The sequence below is a fragment of the Caenorhabditis briggsae genome, assembly GCF_000004555.2.
Source record: "Caenorhabditis briggsae complete genome, chrII, whole genome shotgun sequence".
NCBI classification, from domain to species: Eukaryota; Metazoa; Nematoda; class Chromadorea; order Rhabditida; family Rhabditidae; genus Caenorhabditis; species Caenorhabditis briggsae.
This window is the reverse complement of record NC_013486.2, coordinates 7,441,476-7,454,147: the sequence shown is the minus strand read 5'-3', so window position 1 is coordinate 7,454,147 and position 12,672 is coordinate 7,441,476. Positions and strand designations below refer to the sequence as shown.

General features: G+C 37.9%; 2 protein-coding genes across 2 annotated transcripts; both read right to left on the bottom strand.

The window, feature by feature from the left end:
- Positions 1-9: 9 nt before the first annotated feature.
- On the bottom strand, positions 10-3,972 carry Cbr-clec-143 (the record flags this gene model as incomplete). Its single annotated transcript, XM_045242278.1, has 15 exons — positions 10-105; positions 153-257; positions 305-420; positions 468-675; positions 760-928; positions 976-1,074; positions 1,123-1,343; positions 1,392-1,534; positions 2,249-2,275; positions 2,320-2,420; positions 2,468-2,601; positions 2,781-2,807; positions 2,883-3,112; positions 3,601-3,757; positions 3,805-3,972. 15 exons carry the CDS (start codon positions 3,970-3,972, stop codon positions 10-12), a joined length of 2,001 nt encoding a protein of 666 aa, XP_045092123.1.
- Positions 3,973-8,857: 4,885 nt separating this feature from the next.
- Positions 8,858-10,232, bottom strand: Cbr-lin-56 (the record flags this gene model as incomplete). Its single annotated transcript, XM_045242277.1, has 5 exons — positions 8,858-8,908; positions 8,997-9,548; positions 9,626-9,727; positions 9,778-10,008; positions 10,059-10,232. The coding sequence occupies 5 exons, from the start codon at positions 10,230-10,232 to the stop codon at positions 8,858-8,860; spliced, it is 1,110 nt and encodes a 369-aa protein (XP_045092122.1).
- Between the last annotated feature and the right edge of the window lie 2,440 nt (positions 10,233-12,672).

Genomic DNA, 12,672 nt, shown 5'->3' with positions numbered 1-12,672 from the left:
CGACAAAAATTAATTTTCCAAATAGTTCGTATAATGTTCTGTACTGCTGGATTGAACTTGACAGATGAATAACCAGTCATTGGTTTGTGGAGGTGCCCAGAAGTACTGAAAAATGAATAATAAACTTTATGTTACCCTCCCTATTCAATCACCTCTTGTTTCGGATGTCCACTCCACTGTTGAATGGCAATTACTTGATCCGTTGAATTTTTCTGTGGATATCCTGGAGCCCACATTGAAAATTCATTTGGATCTAACTGAAATTTCAAACATCGTATTTAAACATCTCAAAGTTTCTAAATACCGGGATCCTGGCTTGTCCAGATGGTTGCTCCCAAACCCATTGATTTTTTTGGTAACTTAATCCGATAAAATATTCGACAGGTGAGAATTCCCATGCCCAAGTAGTCTCCATGTACTCTGAAACAGCGATTTCAAAGGTAAGAAATGTTTCCAAAAGGACTCACTGATCATAAAGTCGTGTTTATTCAAACTGAACTCATTTGCTAAATACGCCCCGGGAACTGCACTGGCACAATAATCAATTGCATGTTGGTATCCATAGCTTCCTCCAGTTGCTTTGTATCCTCTGACACAAATTCCATATTGGGTAGAGGTACTGTTAAAAAGGATCACTACGGTATTGAATCCACTCTTCTGGGCAAAAGCAGTTGGCTGTAATTCAGAAGTTTAATTTGACGTACCGAATAAAGAAAATCAGAATTTACCACTCAAGAGAGCGTTTGTCAACTGTTTCACCAATTTCGGTGTATCCATTTCATCAACCAAATCGAATCCCGGACTGGCGATTCCTTGAATAGCAGTTTGCTTGTCTGAATTACTAGTGCATGCAACGGTGATAATGGTGACTGCATTGTCTTTCAAACGGTTAGCGATTGGCATTGCATCCAAAGCAGTTCCGTGCCCTCTAAAAATCACTAATCGACTTAGAACATCCTTGGATGGAAATCTTACTGATAATCAGCAGCGAATGCGATAATAACTTTCTTGTAGTTGAAACGATACGTACGATTTCTCCCATCTTTCAATGCTTTTTCAGCTGCCAAAAGGGCTCTAAATACATTGGATCCAAGATTAAAATGTTGAGCTCTCTCAACTCACAAACTCAAGTAGGAAGTGTTCGTGTTGTCTACAGAAATCAACGAGCTTTGAATAACATTATAAAGATCACTGAAAGATTTCGAAGCATCCAATTGAGATTGAGTAGTAGCATTGTCATCGTAAGTGACAATTCCAACACAAGTACTACGGGGATCTGCTGGATATTTGACTGGTCCGATTTTAGAAATTGATCCCAGTACTTGAGTTAGTGTGTTTCTCACCTAGAGTTCAGAAAAAAAAGGTCAGGAGTAATTCAATAAATTAAATACCTGCCAAAGTTGTGCGTTAGTCATCAACTGAGATTTATCTACAACTACAACAACATCTAACCACAAGTTTTTGATATTTCCTGGGCATATTGGATCCGAGTAAACATCATCAGAAATTGATGGGATTGGGGAGCAGAATGCACCTAAAATAATACATTGAAAAATTGAAGCTGAAGGAGAAGTGGCCCACCAAAAATAGAAACAGCTAATAGAAGAAAAATTGCACGCATTACAAGAAGAGGGTCAATATAACAATTTTCTGTACACTTTTATACCAAACTTAAAGGTCTGTAGATTGCTATTCAAAATCATCACTAGGTGATGATTTTTGAGTTTATAATCACCAAACGGAAAACTGATAAAAATTCCAAAAAACCAATAAAACACAAACTCACATTTTTGTCAGAACCAAACAATAGTGCTGTTCAGAAAACTTTAAATTGTGTTTTGCGGATTGGATATTCTGGATAAAAGAACCAATACATTTTTTTGATTTATTAAACTATCAACTACCAGCCATCTGTATGCCACGCCTCCGGCGCTTCAATAGCGTGTGGTCGGCTTTCCTAGTACTTTCCTACTGTATATCTTTCAAATCAAAACCAAATTTATTAACCAATTCATTGTAGTCTCATCATATCAAATTGCTGTGAGATACTCCGTGGGAAAAATTGAGTGCTGTTTGTCATACTGCTCACTTGTGGCTCCTGATTATCACCTGTACAACTTTGCTCATCGCCGTTCTCTGATTCTTCTTCGATTCTTAATTTTACATTTATATTTTTTTTTCAATAAATTTTGTAATATTCCCCCGTACCTATGAAGCTGAAACTTGGATGCAATATCAGATTCTCCACAAAGACTTGCTTCGAAGATTTGTGAATCTGAAAATATATTTTTTTTTGTTTAGCAGCGATCAAAAACTTACTAGCTGCTGAAGAAATCACATCAAAGTTGTTCAAGTAAAAACTATCACTGAACGAATTAGATGATGAGTGCGGAGAGTTTGGATCGGATACTCGTGAAAACCTGAATCAGAAAATGTGTTGTATAGATTATCGGAAAAATATGCTGACTCATAAACAGATACAGGATCCTGATCCAGATCCTCGTCTTCTACATCCAAAATTTCCGGAATATCAATATGATTAGGCTTGGTTGCTGGAGATTCTGATGGTAGTTCCGGTGGAGAATACGTTGGAGCGGGTAACTGAAAATCCAGGTTACCTATTTTTGAATCAGTGGAGCAGTTGTAATCAGCAAAAGTAATAGAATCGCCACGTGAGGACAAAATCAGGAGTACACAAGAACAGAAAAAAGTTATTGGAAGCTATAACTTCAAGCTTTACTGAAGTTTAGAGGCAAAGCTGTTTTTTAATGATTTCTTACCATCGGCGAGAAGCCTGAAGATGAAGACTGAAATGGGATTATGTGAATTTCGATTTTTTAAATCTTCTTTTGAATATATCTTTTAAAAAACGAACTACAAACCTGAAATTCTGGAGTCGGTTGTGGTAGAGTAAGATTGTAAGCAGAGTATCCGAACTTTCCAGAAGGTTGCTCATAAACTGATAATGACGTCCTATCGATTGACAACAGTTCGTTCATCTCATCTTCATCGTCTTCTGGTATCGTTGCACAGCTTTTGGTAGTACCACACTCGAATGATGTGAGACGACTGTCTGGAGTACCAGCTATGTTCATTGTCATCGGTGAGCGATCTGAAATGTTTTCTTATTAAAAAGATACCTTGTTTTATATATTTTTCAAGATTCAAAAAGTTTCTTTCCAAAATGAAGTTTATAAGTTTTCAAGCGACTCTGGCTATGCCTCGTTTTGATTTAGCATGTCAAGCTCGATTATATTACTGTAAACACTCTAATAGAACGCCCACAAACCTTCAACTTTGAACTCATTTATCTCATTTTCTGAAATAGATATCAAGAAGTGGTTTATTGACAAAATGTTAATTATAATATCGAAAACATTTTGTTAGCTAATTACGTCTTGATATATTTCACAGAAACCGAGTTAAATTAGCTCAAAGGTAAAAGTTGGGGTTAAAAATGTTGAGTGTTTACGGTAACATTTTTACTGAAAGAAATACAGTAATCGGTAATTTTTTTTTTCGTTTTTTTTTGAAGGAATATTTTTCATTTGTACCGTTAATAAAATATGATCCGCCGCGATTGAAATTTTCGCTACTCACATCTAGATGCGTTCAGCGGGACTATCAACGTTTTCCCATGATTTGGTCTTCTAGGAGGTGGCGGTGAATCTGATGACGACGACGAAAGAATCGGTGGTATCAATTGGATCCTAGAATCGGAACCTGATGACGTGGATGGAGTGGAACTTCCGTAGTTCTGGAAATTTCATCTTGATTAGCCGGAAATAAGAAAATAACTAAAACCTTATAAGAAGTTCCGGATGCAATACTAACAGCTGGTGTTGCTTGAAGTGGAGTCAGTACATCGAATTCTTCTAATCTGGCAAACATCGGTCCCGAATCGTGTTTCCGCAATGACCCGGATATTTTCTCGGCTGCTTTTTTCCTCTGTGCTCGCGTGCAACAGAACATGACGATGACCCGAATGCACTGAAAAATGATGAGTGTTTCTTCTTAAAGAAAAAAATAAAGAAATGAAAAGAAATGAAAGAAAGAGAAGAGAATAGAGGGATAATGAGTGAGGTGCCACACCACCCACTATGATGTCGTTGTCTATTGGAAGAGCACATAATTGGAAAACGTTGCTTAAGACATACGAAAGAAATGGAAGAAGAAAGAAGAAAGAAAATAGATGAAGACATTTGAAAAATGCACTTTGAAACTGAACCAAAAGTGTGAGAAACTACTAGAATTAGTTTTTTTTTGTTGGTGTCTCGTAGTAAAAACTAAAGGACAACTTTCATCTTCTTCTTCTTTTTTCCTAACTCGAAAATTACATATTCTTCTTTTGTTGCAAAGTTTTTGAAACAAAATTTTTTGTGAATGACGAAAAGAATAGCTTGTCAAATTTGTCGTTTCTAAAGTTTCTAAAAGAATGATTGATGTTCAAAAAGCGGAGGTTCTTTGAATGTACCAATAGATCAAAAAAATTATTTGAGTTTTGAGTATTGAACTACCGTAAAACCTGTAATAGAAGGTCCCCGAACTTTTAAATTGGAGCCAATTTTTCTAGGTCTCTGTCAAAAAGTTGTCAACTGACAAAATGCTGTTGATACTAGAATAAACATTTTATCAGTTGACTTCGTTATGGTATATTTCACAGAAAATGAGATATATAGGCTCAAAGTCCGGGTGGCGTTCTATTTGAGTGTTTACGGTATATGGGCTCAAAGTGTAAGTATACTCTTCTATTAGAGTGATTACGGTAACTTCATTGAAATCGAAAATCTTCGAATGTTAAAACCAGAGATGTCCGGAATCCGGACTACGGAATCCGGAATGAAATAATTTTCTAGGAATCCGGAATTCGGAATTCAGAGTAAATATATTTTCTGGGAATTCGAAATGGAAAAATACACGAAATCATCCGGACATCTCTGGTTAAAATGTTACTTTTTTATTTCCGAGGGGAAATATATTACGGTGGTGGATTCCGGAAATTCTATACATTTACATGAATCGTCTTCAAAAATACAAAATGTATAGTCGGTTTTCTAAAACCTACATATTTAAGTAGCTTGGAATAAGCAGTATCTACAACAAGTGAGCAATATTAAAACACTTGAATTTTGCGAAACTCTGAATTCAAAAACTTAGACCATATTCTAGAGACATTGATACTTCAGAGTCTAACCATTACTAGGCTAACAAAAAAGTAATAGCCAAGCTGGCAAAGTGATAACTCTGTGATTGTTTTGTTTCCAAAAACATCTCGTCTCCGACACCAAAACCAAAAATGCGGAGAGCACCGAAAACAGACGGAGCAACAGCAGGAATGCATGCTCTTCTCTTTTTCTCTTTTTTGCCGGCTCCTTACAATAAGTCCCTCGAGAACGGCGGGCGCAAAAAATGGGGCAAAAGAAGGGGTGCTTGTGTCTTTTTTCTATCCTTTTGCTGTCCCATCAATTGATGGAAATGGACACGAAAAATTGAAAAAAGAGGGAGAGATGGGTCGTTTATTCGATTTAATGATGTACTTTGTTAAAGGATGAAACATGGTTTTGAATTCACAAGATGACTTTGGAAGATGCCGACGAAGATCTTTTTTGTTTTATTGAACTTCGTTATCATTGAAAATCGAGCGTTCGAGAAAGAACTTTGGGAAATTTTCATAGTCTAATAATTGTTTTTTCAAAGATTTGAATATAATTTTAGGAAAAAATGTGAAAGATAGGTAGACAGAAATTATTCCATCTAGCTAGTTATTTCTTCTTGAAATCGCTGTTTTTCTTTAAAAATCTTACCAGAAAGATCAACAAGAAAGTTGTTATCATTGCAAGAGGAATGATAATGCATAGTTCGAACCCGTCTATGAATTTTTGCATTCGATCCAGTGATTCCTCGATATGATGCCTGGAAAAAGTCAGTTTTTAACTACTATGTATTCAAGATGAAGTATTTTTTGTGGCTCAAAGAGGTGGTCTAGAAGTTTCAGCAGCGGGAATTCAAAAAAAATCAGAATCTTCTGAAAGTTTACAGAAAATGGACTCGGGCTGAGATTCTCTCTCCCTTTGAAACGATTTTTGGAGGTTTTTCAAAAATTTTCAGAATCTTCTTAATTTTCTACACCGTCTGATGGATACATATAATAAAAGTTTTGGTCAGAATGGTAAAAAATGATTCAAATAATCTCCGCTCGAAAGACTTACATTTTTCTGATCGATAATCATCAGAATAGCTATCTCTCTGTCTTCTAAAGTCTGAAACTACGAAAGCAAAGAAGCAGCGGTTGAGAATGTAGTTATAGAGACGGAAAGTCAGAAGTCATCATCTAGAAAATAGTGGAAATTCGATGCATTTCTTATTCCTCTTCTTCTTGTTTTTTTCCTCTTTTTTGTTTCTTCCCTATCTGCAAAAACGCGAAAAAATTAGTCGGAATTAATTTTCGAATTGAAAAGAACAATAGTAACACGAAAGAAAAGAGCAGGGTGTATTCAAAGGGGGGGCGCCAAATGAGGGTGATGATGAATGCAAAAGAGAACGGAGGAGACAATCAAATCGTTGGAAATTCCATCCCATTCTGTTCGCCCGACACAACGTGTTTCCGAACACTTCGAAATGAGCAACAAAATGAGATTTAAATGTAGAGAAAGAAGAAGAAGAATTGTTTAAGGTTTCAAATGTTTCAAATGTTTCAGTAGAGATTCAGATGACAAGGAAAAAGTGAAACAAAAAGATGACGATGAAGAGTCACGAGTTGTCTCTTTATGGGTCCTCTATCTGTTTTTGAGAAAACAAAAACTTTGATGTTGGTCTTGAGTTGGGTGACTTATTGAGGCGGGTTTCAAAATGAATTAACAAGACTTTGTGTGGTCTGGACTTTCCCACGAAACCTAGTGTTTTTCCGGAATTGGTTCTCAGATTATAGACTAGTTGTTGATTTGGAATTGGCTCAAAGTTTAAAGCTAGGCTCCTCTATTACAGATTTTAAGGAATACGAAATCTTTTAGGTTGTGGTGCAAAAAGGACTTGCTGCTGATGTTTCTACATAGCTATCTTCGTTATATATAAAACGCTAGAGACGTCTGTCTGTCCTCTTGAGGATCTGTGGACTTTTGAAAAGCTTCAAAAATAAATATAGATTTAAGTGACCCTTTAAGAAACCATGAGGAGTGAAGTGATGAACCAGTAAAGAAAAAGATTAAATCGCGCCGAAGGCGCACCAGTTTGCTGGTAATAAACAAAAAATCATGATCCTTCTTTTCTCATTTTCTAGATTAAAAAAACGAGAATACGAAAGAAAGGCTCAATAAACTCCTCAAATTTGGATTTAATTACCCCGTATAATAACTCCGATTGTCTCAAAATAAAGAAGCATAAAAATTCAGAAAAATTTGATTCAGTTCCTCAAACTCATAGCAAAAAATAGGTTTTTTAAGCTAATAGTAGCTCACAATTACCGTAATACTCTAAACGGTCGATTTTAAGCCCATATCTCGGTTCCTGTCAAGATTATCGAAAAGTTGTAAACTGACAATATATTTTTGATTTCATGACAGTTCCTCTATCAGTTGACGACTCTTTCATAACTTTTACAGGAAACGAGATATATAGGCTTAAAGAAGTTAACGGTTTGGGAGTTCTTCTATTACAGCGTATACGGTAACGAAAATCTGCTACGAACCGAGACCATGGGCTCCATTTTTGCTATTTTCCTATTCTGAATCACACATAGATACAATCATACGAAAAAGCCAAAATAGTGTTCAAAAAGAAAAAGCAACTTTGTGAAGAATGAGGAGGCATTCTTCACTCACTCAAAAATCCCGTTTCCTACACATGCAAGTTTGATATAAATCCACGATAAAATGAACGAAACCTCTTGTTGTCTTCTCTTTCTCCTTTTTCCCGTCTTTGTCTTCTTCTTCTTCTTCATGTTAGAAGGTTCTTCTTCGTAGTAAGTCCGTCAACTTTTGGGACTCCCTGGAGGAAACAACACAAATCGTGTGCAAGACAATTTTTCTGACTTCGAGATAAATCGAAAATTGTGAAACATATTCAACAGGTTATTATTCTGATTCAAAAAATCGGAGCTGTGGAAGAGAAAGGCCGATGGCAGTGGCCGAAAATCCCACCACGACAACTACAGTAACCTAAACATATTGTAATTTTCCAGAGATTTATTTTCTCGATTTTCTTCCGTTTTCAGTATATTTTTTCACAATCAAAAATTTTTAGTTTCCGTCTTGTTTGAGGTAAACAACAGAAAACTTAGTTGAAAAGCAGTGAAAAAAACGAGAAAATAATTATCTAAAAATTTTTGTTTTAGGTTACGGTATTTGTCGCTGTGGGACCTTCTTTCTTTGGTCGGATACTGTATGATACAGTCTGTATTGCTTACTGTACTTGAATAGTTGTAAGCTAACAGCGGCTAATAGAATTCCTATAAACAAGAAAACAAAATAGAACAAAATGTATAATGTGTATCCGTCGCTGTCCTAATTATGTGAGTGAATCGAAATGACTGCTAACCGAGAAAAAACTCGAATTGAAAAACAACAACAAAAATTTGCAAGCATCCGATGGGGTGTAAAATTGACCACTATCCTAGGATGGATTGGGAAGTGGCAGAATTATAAAGCCACCTTTTCTTGCCCCAAAAAGTGGGATCCGAAATTTGATACGAAAATGGCAGAAATCTCTTTGTTTTCACATGCTCTTGTCGGCAACACTGCTATTTGTTTTTGGGTTTACTGGATTTGGGAGAACAAAGTTTTTAAAGATGCATTTTATACGGAAAACAACATGATAATAGTGAAACAAGAGATCAAGAGTAATGATGAACGTGCGACGTTTTCTATTGAGCCAGGATCGGAATCTTAGTCAGTTGGAATCGTTCTGGTAGCTTCTGGAAATGTATACGTTTGATTAAATCGATTTTCTGTAGCTCTCACAAAGCAACACTATCAAATTAGATTTTCAGGTTTCTTCTCCACCTCGGATTCAGTTTTCTTTGCTGCTGACCGAATCACTCTTCTCCGAGCCACACGAACTGTAACCAACTTCCCGGAAGTTTTGGCTAGTGCCGCCTGGGCTGATTTTAATATCACTGGCGCTTTCACTACTTTCTTCCCGTTTTTCAATGTGTAAATTCTCATATTCGATGGGAGCAATGTGGGCGGCGGTTTTTGTATTGGTTGTTGAAAAGTTGGTGCTAATGACGAAGAAGTGGATGGATTGGTAGCTTCCATTTCATTGTATTCTTCCTCTTCCAACTTGACTTTCTTCAAATCAGGAATATCACCATCTTCAACTGTTTGAGTGATACCTCCTAGCAGTTCGCTGACAATGGCAGTTGCAGTGGCAGTTGGGGCTGCTTGCGAGACGGTTACAGTGTTATCCTTTCTCTTGACCGAACGTTGATGATTGCGAGGCTCTTTTGCAGGAACTCTTGGTATATCCTTGGTCAACAAGTTTGCCACCAACTTACGGTATTCTCCTTCGGCCATTTCTGTGAATTCTTCTTCAACATAGACTTTTCGAATTTTCTGAAACGAAAATGTTCTGTTTGATGTTAAAATTATAAAATTAGATGCAAAATGTATATTCTATCGTAAAAAAGTACCATCAACTTGTTGAAAAAAACCAGCCCGACAAGAAAAGAATAAGCTGGGACTCGACGCTCTCTGTTAGATTCTCCACCTAGTACATCAATCATTGCTTCGCGCTGAAACGTACTTATTCGTTTTTCCATATCCAATGTATTTAGACACTTACCATGGGGATAATATGACTTTCGCACAGATACAACTTATCATTCAAAATCGATTTCTTTGCTTGTTTCAACGTCTTCTGATTGTCGATAACAGCCGCCGTCAAAATAATCGCTGCATTTTTTTCCGAAAGTAAAAATGATAGTGGCTTGGATACTTCCAATCCGCACCAAATGCAAGTCGATGATAAATCATCGTCCTCTGGTTCGTACCCTGCTGCGAAGTTGGCACTTTCCTGAAAACAATTAACTTCTTATAATGATTAACAACGTCTTTCAAACGGACAATCATATCAGTAGTAGGCATTTCCATTAATACATTCAAATGTTTACAGAGCGTTTTTAAGGTCTCACTCTCGACCACGGAAGGTTTCAGTTTGTTTTGATGCAGAAACCTCGCAATTAGCTGAGCAGTCTTCCAGTGAAAGATAGAATGTGTCGCCGAATGCTCCGCCGACATTTTAAAACGACCTGCAAATTTTAGATAGTTTTCACAGTCTGAGAATAGATATCAGGAGAGATTGGAGTATTGAGATTGGAGTATGGTCGCTTGACAGAAATAATCAAACTATCATGGGAAATGGATGCATGCTTTCTCGATTTTTCTGGGTCCAATTCCCATTTTTCTTGAATTTCGCACAATAGAGCACACATTCATTTCTCGTTGGAGCGCAAATGAAACAACCAGGGAAGAAGGTGAGACCCCGCAAATTCCGCCCACTTTCCCCGGGTTTTTTCCCCGATTTTTTTCCCCGGAATTTGCGGGTTCTCAGGAAGGTCGGAGACCCTGCAAATTCCGGGGAAAAAATCGAGGAAAAAGTGGGCGGAGTCGGGGGCGGAGCCTAAAATGCAACCCTGGCACGGTTTTGCCGCACGGTTTTTCTGCACATTTGGACACGGTCATGAGGGGGCGGAGCCTAAATTGCAACCCTGGCACGGTTTTGCCGCACGGTTTTTCTCGACCCCGCCCACTTTCCCCGATTTTTTTTCCCCGGAATATGCGGGTTCTCAAGAAGGTCGGAGACCCTGCAAATTCCGGGGAAAAAAATCGGGGAAAAGTGGGCGGAGTCGGGGGCGGAGCCTAAAATACAACCCTGGCACGGTTTTTCTGCACATTTGGACACGGTCATGATGGGGCGGAGCATAAATTGCAGCCCTGGCACGGTTTTGCCGCACGGTATTTTTCTCGACTCCGCCCACTTTCCCCGGTTTTTTTCCCCGGAATTTGCGGGGTCTCAGAAGGTCGAGGCCTCTCAAACTATGAGGGAAAATTTTTTTGGAAAAAATTTGCAAGTTGCGTACGGGTTTGTCGCACTGTTTTACTCATAACCGTTGCTAATTTTTTCAAAAAACTGTGTGACCCCGAAATTCAGGGTTCCCCCACTTTTTCTCGGAAATTTTTGACTTAGATTTCGACAATATTACTCTTGTCCGAAATCAATGCACGTTGCGGCCGAGAAAACAACGGTGGGCGGGACTTAGCTCCCACAGAGAGAACACTACGGTATTTTTCAAACTAATGCATGCGCCTTTAAACAGTGCCTCAACATTCGAGAGCACACCAACTGGGAGGAAAACAAAAAGTGGNAGGAACCATCTGGTAGGAAAATGGGCGGAATCGGGGGCGGAGCCTAACTTACAGCCGTGGCACGGTTTTTTCATGACCAGGTACCAAATGGTGAAAATAAACCATGCGGCGAAACCTTGCCAGGGTTGCAAATCAAGCTCCTCCCCCGACTCCGCCTATTTTTAATACCAGATGGTTCCTACCACTTTTTTTTCCTCCCAGTTGGTGTGCTCTCCAACATTTGTATAATTTTTGACTTTTTCTCTTATTTTTTTCGCTTGTTTCTGTGAAATTTTGTCAAATTCTTATAAATCTTCAATTTTTTCCCTTATAATGCCGCGTTCAAAGTAGACTCCAGGAACTGGAAATTGCGTCCAAATCTGCCAATTTTTCCAGGTTTTCCAGGAGCACGAAACTTCGATTTTCCGCGTTGTAGCTGTGTTAATTTTTCGAGGTCCGCTGTAAATTAACAAGAAACTTTCTTTTTTTGGCCCTCGAATTGAGGTCGAAGAAAAAAACACAGCTACAACGAGGGAAATCGAAGTTTTGAGTCCATGGAAAACCTGGAAAAATTGACAGCTTTGGACGTAATTTCCAGTTCCTGAAGGCTACTTTGAACGCGGCATAAAATAGAAAAACAGCCAAAAATGGGCCAAAAATGGAAAATGCCCGAGGTACGGTATTAAAGGCGCATGCATTAATTTGTTGTTTTCGCTGCTCGACCGGCGATGCGATTTTAAGTAACTTTTCGGCCGCAACGTGCATTGAAAAGAGTCAACAGTAATAATATTGTAGGCAAGTAGGAGCTTTTGAAACAAAATAGTTCCAAGAGCTGATTTTTGCTGATATCTGTTAAATCTTTGCAATTTCAACATTCACTATCATTCAATCCCCAAATATATTTCTCTTTCGAAAAACCAATATAGCTCTATACCAAATATTCAAAAAGGAAAACAATGAAGACATTTCATATACACGCGAAAATACCCATAGTTTGGAGAGAAACAATAAAACCGAAAAGAAAGAGGAAACAAAAAATTATGTGTCGTGGCGAGGAACAGGAAACAAAATCAGGATTTCAAAAATCCACTAGCAGGAAAATAATGAATTCGGTAGAAAATACACTAAACCGAGAAATAAAGCGTTCAGAAAGAAAAATAAACTGTCTTGATTTTATGAGCGAATGGGGGTGGCGAAGAAAAATGATTAAGGGAAGTGGGAGAATGGGAGAAAAATGAGAGACAAACCCGTATGGGATTTAGGGGGTCAGGGTCAGTTAGAATTTGTGTGAGAGATGAGCAGGAGTACGAATTATTTTTGAAGATGTCTGAAT